Source organism: Lactuca virosa, chromosome 8, assembly GCF_052849685.1.
Source record: "Lactuca virosa cultivar CGN04683 chromosome 8, Lactuca_virosa_CGN04683_v6, whole genome shotgun sequence".
In the NCBI taxonomy this organism is placed as follows: domain Eukaryota; kingdom Viridiplantae; phylum Streptophyta; class Magnoliopsida; order Asterales; family Asteraceae; genus Lactuca; species Lactuca virosa.
Window position 1 is genome coordinate 97,264,980 of NC_136433.1, and position 10,506 is coordinate 97,275,485.

The following is a 10,506-nucleotide window of genomic DNA, read 5'->3' on the forward strand; positions in this document are numbered from 1 at the left end:
TGGCTATTTGATTTTCAGTGTTCGAGACCTTTGTTCTTTTTTATTTGGTTTCATCCATGAATTTTTGGTTTGATGAAAAAAAAAGAAGTTGTGTTCTTTGCTGTTTTGTGTTCAACTGATTGTTTCTTCGAATTTATTTGGTTGTTAAACTGGATCCTCATTTCAGATTGGTTCTTCATTGATTACGCATCCAATTGGTTTAGTTAACCGATCGATTCTGCATCTAATTGGTTAATTCATCTAGTTCATCGGCCATGGATTTTATTCATTTCATTTGGAAGTACCAATTTTTTGTTGTCTACTTATTAATTTCTCCATCCCTAGACTTTAATTCATTTTTTTGGCCTGTAATAATGGTGACATTTATAATTCATTTCACGTGTTTATTTATTTTGATTACACCACAGAGATCATGTGTTGTTTAGCTTGCATTTTTTAGACTAACTTTCGGCATCCTTGTTAACATTTTCAAGTAATGCTTAAGAATCCATGTCGGGGTTAAAAGAGAACCAATTGTGAAGTTCTTGCACAAAGTTGTTTTGTATGTCGGTGATTTTATTTAAAATGATCTTTTGGTCCTGCTCAAATGGTAGGTGATAGAGGCAACTGCCCATGACTGATCTTTCTAAACGGCCAAAAAAAATTTGGAGTATGTAATATTAATGTATAATTGTTAGTCTATTTTTAAGAAAAAAGTAAGATAATAAGAAGCAAGAAGGAGCCAAATTCAAAAGCCTGCATTTGATACATTAGTGGAAGCACAAAAAAACAATAACATAAATATAATTATCATTGTTCATAAAGAAGGTGGGTATGTGCAACTAAAATGGGGGAAATCAAAACGATGAATTGTAAAACGGCGGCCTATGAAGCAATCAAGAAACTATATAATGGATTAGTTGTTTTATGTCTTCTCGATTTCTAAGTCTTAACAGTTAGAATCTCATTACATATAGAATTTTATTAACCATTCTTGCTACTATCGCATCAATAGATAAAAGTTTTTAAAAGCTGAAATTATTAAAGAATTACTTATGGTAATCGTTATCACAAGAAATGTCAAATGGTTTGGGTACTTTGTGTATGGATAAAGATATGCTACACAAGATTGATCTTGGTACAATTTTTTTACAATGGAAAAGAAAATCAGTTTATGTTGATTCTCACTCGTAACCAATCAGATAGAAGACATACGACACAACCATCGAACCAATGGTTTTTTATCTTGATATTATTATTAGTGTTTTGTATATAAAAAGCCACAATAAATATTTTTCTTTAAATTAGTAGACTTTTGTGAATTGTTTCACTATAGTTGTGTTTTTAAGGGCCGTTTTTATTTCCTCTCACCCCAGTCTAAAATATATCTGGACCGACCATGTGGTCTTTCATTCTATATCCATGTCACGTACAATCGTACAATCACTTATTTGGACTGGCCCTATAGTTTTTCAGGACATGGATATATAACGAAAGACCACAAGGTTGAGCCTAAAATATTACCCTGTTATTATCAAAAATCAAAATGATTAATCACTACAAATTAATGCATTTTGAAAAATTAAAGTTGAATCACTAAAAATTAGAAATGAAATATGCTAATACCTCTTGCAAAATTGTCGCAGGATAACCACTAAAAATCAGCCCATGGAGGATGATAGACAACGACTATGGCGAGAGTGCCTACTATCAACTATGAAAACGATGTCAACTATGGAGAAGTCATCCTCCCCTGCGTTGTTTGTATTTGTAGCGGACGATTTGTGTTTGTTGATATTTTTGATTCATGTATTACTAGAAAAGAGGAGGGTATTATAGGTACTCCGTATTTTCTTATAATTATAATGCTTTTAGGTTATAATAATTTGATTATAAAATTATTTAATAATGTTAAAAACAAAAATAGGATTTTAGGAAATATGATATTTTAAAGGGTAAATTACACGGATGGTCCCTATGGTTTAGGGTAGTCTGCGTGCTTGGTCCCTAACAACTTTTTTTAACTCGGACCGTCCATACTTTATATTTTTGTTGCACGTTTGGTCCCTGTCCGTTCTAAAATGACTAATTTACCCTCATCCATTTCTTTTTTAATTAATGTTATATTTATATATTTATTTATTAATTACTTAAACAATAAAATAAATTAAAATGTGACCCATCACTACCCCCAACCCTCCTCCCCTCCTTATGTCCGGTCACCGGAAAATTACTTCTGGCCACCACCGCCACTAACCTCCGATCACTACACCGAAAAATTACTTCTGGCCACCACCACCACCAACCTCCGGTCACTACCCCCACTACAATAAGAACCCTAAAAATCAGAAATTGAAACTGAACCTAGTTAACCAACAAAGACATTAAAACTGAACTAGAAATTAGAAATTGAGATCAGATGAAACCTATAAATCAAAATTAAAATTCGAAATCAAAATGTTTGAAACCCTAACACTTTCATGATGAAACCCCATCTGAAACAATTAATGAAGCATATCACATTTGAAGCCCGTCATGATGCTCTCAGGCCGTTGGTTCTCTGTCAACCCTTCCCGTAATATTTCCAATAGCAATGAGCAGGGATTTCGTCGATGCTATGGGAAAGGGAGACACAGAGAGAGAGAGAGAGGGGAAGAGAGAAAGAGATAAACACAGAGAGAGATTGGGTGGTCGTTTCCAATCTGCTTTCTGTTTTTTTTTAAAACCAAATGATTGTCGTTTCAGTGAAATATCGTGACTTTGGAGTGTAAATCGGGACCGATGGTACCTTTACAGTGGTTTCCGGTGAAGTCAATAGGTGTCGGAGGATGTCGACAGTCGACGATGGCTCTAGAGTGTAGATCGACGCTTTGTGACTGCTTGATGGAGGCTTTAGAGGGGCTTAGATAGAGTATAAAGATGGTGAGGCATGGTCGACGACTTTGCTGAGGTTTCTGGTCGGTGTTGTTGGCCTGGAAGTGGTGTCCGGCGACGGTGGGTTTAGTTGTCCATTAGGGTTCTTGAGTTTAAATACGAGGGGAAGATGCAACTGGTAATGAAGAAGTAATGGGGATGAAGATGAATAGGGTATGAAGCGATGATGACGACTATATACATTTTTTTTATTTTATTTAAGTTTTTTTTTTTTCAGTTTTTTCAACTTATGTTTTATTTATACTTTATAATAATATATAAAAAATGAAAATATATATATAATAAGGGTAATCTTGTCATTTTATGTCTATCAGGGACCAAACGTGCAACAAAAATATAAAATAGGGACGTTCCGAGTTAAAAAAAGTTGTTAGGGACTAACCACGCAGACTACCCCAAAACACAGGGACCATTCATGTAATTTACCCTATTTTAAAAGCTTATGAAGTATATATATATATATATATATATATATATATATATATATATATATATATATATATATATATATATATATATATATTATGTTGGATAAATATGTTATTTTGATGTTTATTAAGGATATATAAAAATTCAATTAAATTACAATATTATTAGGCATATCGATCAAAATAGATAAAACATATAAGATAATTGGAACTATGAGAATGAAGATTCAACTTTCGTTTGGAACATATGTGAGATTCATAAGTTTTTTTAAGAGTGTATTTTAATTGGGTGTGTGTTTTTGTTCCAAAAACTAAATAGTTGAAGTTACTATTTAAAAAAGATGTAAAAATTATGAAAAATTATTTAGCTAGTAAAAAAACATTTTATGTTATTTTTTATCACTGAACTTTTTAAGTGTTTTATGATAGTCGTTATATTTTATTTAGGCTACTACTAGTCACTGAAATTGTTTTTTTAGTCACTATAACTGGTAATAGCCATTTTATAACATGAAAAAACTTCGTCAATATTATAATTAGTTATTGAACTTTTCTAGGTATTTTATTTTAATCATTATACTTTTTTTAAGCTATCATTAATCATTAAGTTTAAAATTTTCTTTAGTCACTCTACTTTATTATTATCATTTATAAAAAAATAAAAACAAAAAACTACTATTTTTTCTTTTACTCCACAAGTAAACTTGTTACCTCAATTATTTTATAGTAAACTATACAAATGATCCTTATGATTTAGGGTAGCATGCACATTTAGTCAACTTTTTTAACTTGGAAAATCCCCATGACTTTAAAAAGAGTATATTGTCCTTCTCCACCCCCATCGTTTTTTTCGCTGGAAAAAGTGCACCCAATCACCGTCGATAATTAGTTTCACTTTGGCATCCTCCATAGAATTAAGGCATCTATCAAACCTCTTACTTATATTCTCTTTGGTCAAACTTTTTCGTATTTTCAATTGCTTCATATAAAACCTAGCTCTTGTGCATTGAAAGAGGATCGAGACCCATAATTCGTGCTCATGGAAGAAGACGTAGACTTGCTAGTGTTTTCAATTGATTCACAAGTACCAATATATTGTCCTCTTTAGGCCACCCGATACAAACACTTCCCACAGAGGTCACCCATAGTGAAACTAATTATCGATGATAATTGGGTGTGTTTCTACCAGCGACAAGAGAGATGGGTGGATAAGGGAAAACAATCTTTTTAAAGTCATTAGAACCGTTCGAGTTAAAAAAAAAAGTTAAAGACTAAATGTGTAGGCTATCCTAAATTACAAGGATTATTCGTATAACTTACTCTAAAGTAATTTATGTAACAAGTTTAGTTGTGGAGAAATGAAAAAAAACAATATCTTTTTTCTATAAATGATAATAAAAAATTAGAGTGACTAAAATGAAAATAAAATATACAAGTTTAGTGACCAATAATAGTTTAAACAAAGTATAATGAAAAAAATAAAATATCCAAAAAAAATTCAATGACTAATTATAACATTGACAATGTCGTTCGATGTTATACATTGGTTATAATGACTAAAATGAAGAAACATAAGTAAGTTCAATAACAAATAGAGCTTAAACAATGATCAAAATAAAATGCACTTCCAGGCACTTCCAGCGACTAAGACTGTAGGGAGTGGATGCGGTTTGGCCGCACCTTTTGCCACATAGGCAGGGGAACACCGCCCCGTATTGTTGTTTTGGGTGCGGTTTTACCGCACCTCTCTGGTGGTTGTCGAGGCCAACAAAATAAATAACCCTAAATCTTGTACACTAAAATAGTGTATAGTGGTAAATGGATCGTATCTACGGAAATTGGTTCAATTTGTTACTTCTATAAAAATCTTGTTGTACAAACACTTGTAACTAAAATAAAATAAAAATGAGGGTTTTTGATCTTATGAACTATTTAAAAGAAAACTAGAATTAAACTAAGATTTAAAGAGAAAACTTAACAAAAGCAAGAGATTGATGTAAAATCAATGAGAGAAAGATGGTTGACTTAAAGTTTCCTCACTTGAATATTTGGTGAACATATCATTAGAATCCAAAGTGCAATACTTGTCTTAAATGTGTAATTTGGTTATAGTAATCCAAGAAGCTTTAGATTACCTAGACTTTTCTTAGTTATTAAAATAGCTAGAGAAGCTCACAACATATTTCCTTAGTTGAAGTCACAATTTTCATTAAGCAGGTAATTAGTGAAAATTAACTAGCATTAAGAACCAAAAAGTCACCAAATCTAAGAGGAGTCAAATGCTTTCACTACCATGTTGTAGAAAATGTTTTTGTGATTGTGTGAAGTGAAAACTAACACAAGAATCACTTGTTGCTTGCTAATTTGAAGATCCATTACTTAATCAAGAAATTAGCCAATTAATCACTACAAATACATTTAAACTCATTAATAAAAACATACAAGTAGCAAGAAGATGTTAAAACAAAAAAAATTCTCATAAAGATTCAAGAACAAGTTCATGGAGTTCTTTAACATTCAACCAAATATTCAAATGATTTCACCAAAGTCAACCAATTTTAGTTTAGCCTAACATGGCTAAACTTAAGATAACAAAAAAAAGTTAAAAGTGCCCAACATGTAGCAAGAATCAAGAGCAAAATATGATGTTTTTAATGTTCTTTAAGTGCTCCAAAAGCTCCCAAAACTCCATAGAAATGACCAATTTTCGGATGTGAAAAAGTGTGTGAAAGATGCACACCAACCTTCCTCAAATAACACTCAAGATAAAATCCCGAAATTGCCCTTGCAGGAAGTCACGCGGGCCGCGTGACTTTTGGCTTGATTCATGTGCGGGCCGCATGAACTGGTTGAGAATGGGCCACTTTTATTTATGGGGTCTGCACTGCCTTAGCCCACTGGTCCACTTCTTCTCCATTAGACTGTATCCCACAAATCTTCAAGTTTTCTTCAGTTTAAGCCCAATTTGTCTTCTCCAAATCATCCAAAGCTCGTATACTCGATCGATCAATCAATTCCACAAACTCAAATATTTCTTCCATCTCCTTTTAAGCTCAAGCCCAAATTGCTTCAATTCTTCATTTCACCAACAACCCCAATGATTGTATCATCTCCATAAGTCTTTTAACCCATGACTTTTCATTGTCCGTCAAGTCCATTTGCCTTCCAAAGATTCCGCTCCGCTAATCTTCTTAAAATCTGCAATTACGCTCACGAAACTAGAAAATACCTGAAATAGAGGAAAAATAACAAAAAGAGAAAATATGCATAAAGACTAACTAATCAGAGATGATTTATGCTAAAATAAACTACGAAAATAAGTAAATAAAATGAAACTATCAGTCTCCCTTATACTATCGTACATTTTGATTGGAGGGGAAGGAATGTGACCGTTGAACGGTCAAACGTGCAATATATATATATATATATATATATATATATATATATATATATATATATATATATATATATATATATATATATATATTGTTTTTACCTATACAACCGTACTTTCACCCTTATTTCTTCAAACCAAAACCAAGTTCTTACATCTTTCTATACTTTTTCTCTCAAACTTAGTAGAGAGAAAAATCAGCTTATTATGATGGAGATAAGCTAAAGGGGTGTTTGGATAGGGAAAAAAAGAGGGTGTTTATTGCTTATTGTTTATTCCCACCACAATAAGTTAACTTTAAGTGTTTGGATAAGAATCCTTAAAAATCAGTTTATTATGGTAGGGATAAGCTAAATAAGCTGATTTTAATAAGCATCTCCCTCATTGTTTATTGTTTATTCCCACTATAAATAAGCTAAAAAGTTGTAATCTAATTTATTTATCCAAATACCCTCTAAATAAGCTAATTTTAAAAAGCATCCCCTTTACTTATAGCTTGGCTTATTTTTAATCCAAACATTTTTATAAAAAGTGCTTTTTCTCACACAGCTAATAGCTATAAGCTAACGAGCTATAAGGTAAATAAATATCCTCTCTAACTTATAAGGGGTCAAACATACTTTACCTTTATTATACGGGTTCCTCCTTCCTACACCGGTAGCGGTGGGCGTATACTAATGTCCCGGCGGCGCATTGCCGGATTACATCCCGTTTAAGAACTCAAGCGGCTTCATCGTATTCTCTAAAGTCTAAACTGTATACTTAATTTGGAAAGATTTCTGTGCTGGAGCCTTTATTCTTCTTCTCCAAGAGGATCATAGCGTACCAATAAACGATGCTAGGTCTTTCGTACGGGGAGCTTTTCCTTATCATCGGAGCGACGGCAGCTCTCATCGGTACGCGAAATCTTTCTGTCATCGCTCCAATTAACGTTACATTTAAGCTCATGTTGTGAGAATACACATTTTCAAGCTAATTGATCTCGTTATGTTCGATTTTCATATCGTGATTACGAGTATTTGTGTTACTTTGATTTTTGAAATTGCTGGTCAAAATGATTGATCCTCATTTGACACTAGGCCCCAAAGATCTCCCACGCATAGCACGAGTCGCCGGGCGATTAGCTGGCCGGTCAATCGGATACGTTCAAATGGCCCGTGGACAGTTCGACAATGTCATGCAGCAGTCTCAGGCTAAACAGGTCTCTCTATAACCCTAAAATCCCGCAGTCCTAAAAACGAATCCACGGAGTAGTTGTTAACAAACACCTCAAATTCGAAACGTTAGTGATACATTAGGAAAAGTTTTCATATCAAATTGTAAATCTGTTATTGAAGATCGATTACGATTTGTTTCTGATAGTCTCTTTCAATTTCAGGTGCACAAGGAACTTCAAGATACTATTGCTCAACTTGAAGCCATACGTCATGAAATCCGAACAATTTCCTTTGTGAATCCTGGCCCATTAACCAAGAGGCTAGTGGACAATGTTGCCCAGATTCCAGAACCAAATGGTATGTATCATCATCTAAGCTCCTTTTTTTTCTGTAAATATCCATGTTAATCATAATAAGATATACTTATATTTCAAAATTTAGGGAATACTGATCCTGTAAAACCCATTGATGATGCATTACCAACTGCTACCCCTAAGGTTCAAACCCTAAAACTCAAATTTCATTCACAGAACTCTGTAATGAAAGTCAGCAGATTTATCATTTATTTGTTATTTTGCACCCCAGGTGTATAATTATAATGCAACTGCCTCACCAGCCTCACCATCATCAGACATGCACAGCCAAGCTACTGCTTATGCAAGATTAGCTGAGTCAGCAGCTTTGCGTTCTGAACCTACAAATACAAATAATGAAGTTATGAGTGAGCTTACTGATGAATCTGGCCTCACTGTTCTTCCTGTATCAGCTCAAGACACAGGATTGTTGCCTAATCGCACAGGTGACTAACAAATAGCAACATACTTTCATTTTTTTTTTTATTGATATTGCTATCATTTGGTAGATTTTTTTTAATTACAATGCTGTAATACAATAAATAACTTTGTATTTGAATAACTCTTGTTTATGTTGTAAATGGCAGCTGATGCGAAGGGATCCGACATTATGCTAGAGTCTATTCTGGAGGCAGAGGTAGCAAGAAATGCAAAGGATTTTTTTGCTCAACCCCAAAATGTAGTCAAAAGTTAATACAATAAATAAATAAAAAAATGCAAGTTTTCTGTTTCAGCCATTATTATGCCATTTTTTTACGGGTAATTGTTTCTTAAAAGTATTAGCATATTATTATATAATATGGATCAGCAAATATCATGAACATGAACAGAAACCCATTAACATCTTGCATTTATGATTTAACTTTTTTTTGGATTAAATTAGTTAGTGGTTCAAATCGGGTAGTTTTCTTTAAACACTCACCTAATTGTTGGTAGCTGGCTGTTCAATAACTGAATTTTGTTTAGCAAACCATGCAATTACTTCCTTTTTATTGTTTCTTCTTTAAATCTTTTGACTTGTTTAACACAAGTATTTGTAAGCTTTTATTTTTCTATTTATATTTACCGTGTCTTTTATAAATTGATTGTTAAATGTAAACTCTTTAGGAGATGGATCTTGAAGTTATGTTTTTCTTTTTGTACGATCCTCTGAAGCAGAAATTATTGTGTATGGCAAAAAGCTGTTATGTATAGATCACTTTTCATTTAACAATGGTTTTTGTTTTCTGTTGAATAACTTTGTATTGAATCTTGTATGGAATAGTTATACTGGATATGATATTAAATAATCAAAATTAAATTATTAGTAGTAATGGATATGATATTAAATAATCAAAATTAAATTATTAGTAGTAATAAGGGAAAACTGCAATAAAGTCCCTACATATTGGCCTCATAATCGATTTAGTCCCTATATATTTTTTTTATTCAATTAAGTCCCAAATACCGGTAATCGTATTCAATTTAACCCTTTGACCCGGTCAACAGGTCATCCAACTTTCAAAAATTACATTTTTGGCCCAGATTTCAAAATTTATTACAAATTTGGTCCAAAATTAACACTTTTTGGCCAGATTTTAAATTTTGTTACAAATTTGGTCCAAACTTTACCCTTTTTGCCTAAATTTTAGAATTTTATTATGAATTCATCCTAAGTTTAGTTTTTTTTACAACTTTTTTTCTCAAAGAATTGTTTCTAAAATGTTTTTTCTTTATAAAATCTTATTTATACAAAAAAAAAATGTATTTTCACATAAAAATCTTATATTTTCTATATAAAAACTTTTTTAAAAAAGTTTTTTGTATATCAAATATCTAGTTATAAAAATAGGTATTTATTAAGTATATAAATATATGCAAATCCGTTTTTATAAAAAAAATGTATACAAAAACATATTTCACAAAAAAAATGTATACAAACACCTATTTTATCTATATTTTTTTTTTTATAAAATCGTGTTTGTTTACATTTTTTTTATAAAAAACGTCTTTGAATAGTTTTTTATATAATACGTGTTTGTATACATTTCATAAAATGTATACAAACACGATTTTATAAAATATATATAAACACGTATTATATAAAAAATTATTCAAACACGTTTTTATAAAATATATACAAACACAATTTTATAAAATGTATACAAACACGTATTATATAAAAAATTATTCAAACATGTTTTTATAAAAAAAATATAAACAAACACGATTTTATAAAAAAAAAATATAGATACACACCTATTTGTGTGCATATATATATA

General features: G+C 31.6%; 1 protein-coding gene across 1 annotated transcript; it reads left to right on the forward strand.

Moving 5' to 3' along the window:
- Positions 1-7,322: 7,322 nt before the first annotated feature.
- On the forward strand, positions 7,323-8,978 carry LOC145128956 (uncharacterized). The gene is made up of 6 exons (XM_079063722.1): positions 7,323-7,631; positions 7,815-7,936; positions 8,114-8,249; positions 8,334-8,389; positions 8,478-8,691; positions 8,833-8,978. The coding sequence occupies exons 1-6, from the start codon at positions 7,571-7,573 to the stop codon at positions 8,937-8,939; spliced, it is 696 nt and encodes a 231-aa protein (XP_078919848.1). The 5' UTR covers positions 7,323-7,570; the 3' UTR covers positions 8,940-8,978.
- The last annotated feature ends 1,528 nt before the right edge of the window (positions 8,979-10,506 follow it).

Excerpts from the sequence above, each read along its gene's own strand:
- LOC145128956 (XM_079063722.1), top strand. The coding sequence starts at position 7,571 with ATGCTAGGTCTTTCGTACGGGGAGCTTTTCCTTATCATCGGAGCGACG. Across the intron at positions 7,632-7,814 it reads AGCGACGGCAGCTCTCATCG|GCCCCAAAGATCTCCCACGC; the intron begins GTACGCGAAATC and ends ATTTGACACTAG. Across the intron at positions 7,937-8,113 it reads AGCAGTCTCAGGCTAAACAG|GTGCACAAGGAACTTCAAGA; the intron begins GTCTCTCTATAA and ends TTTCAATTTCAG.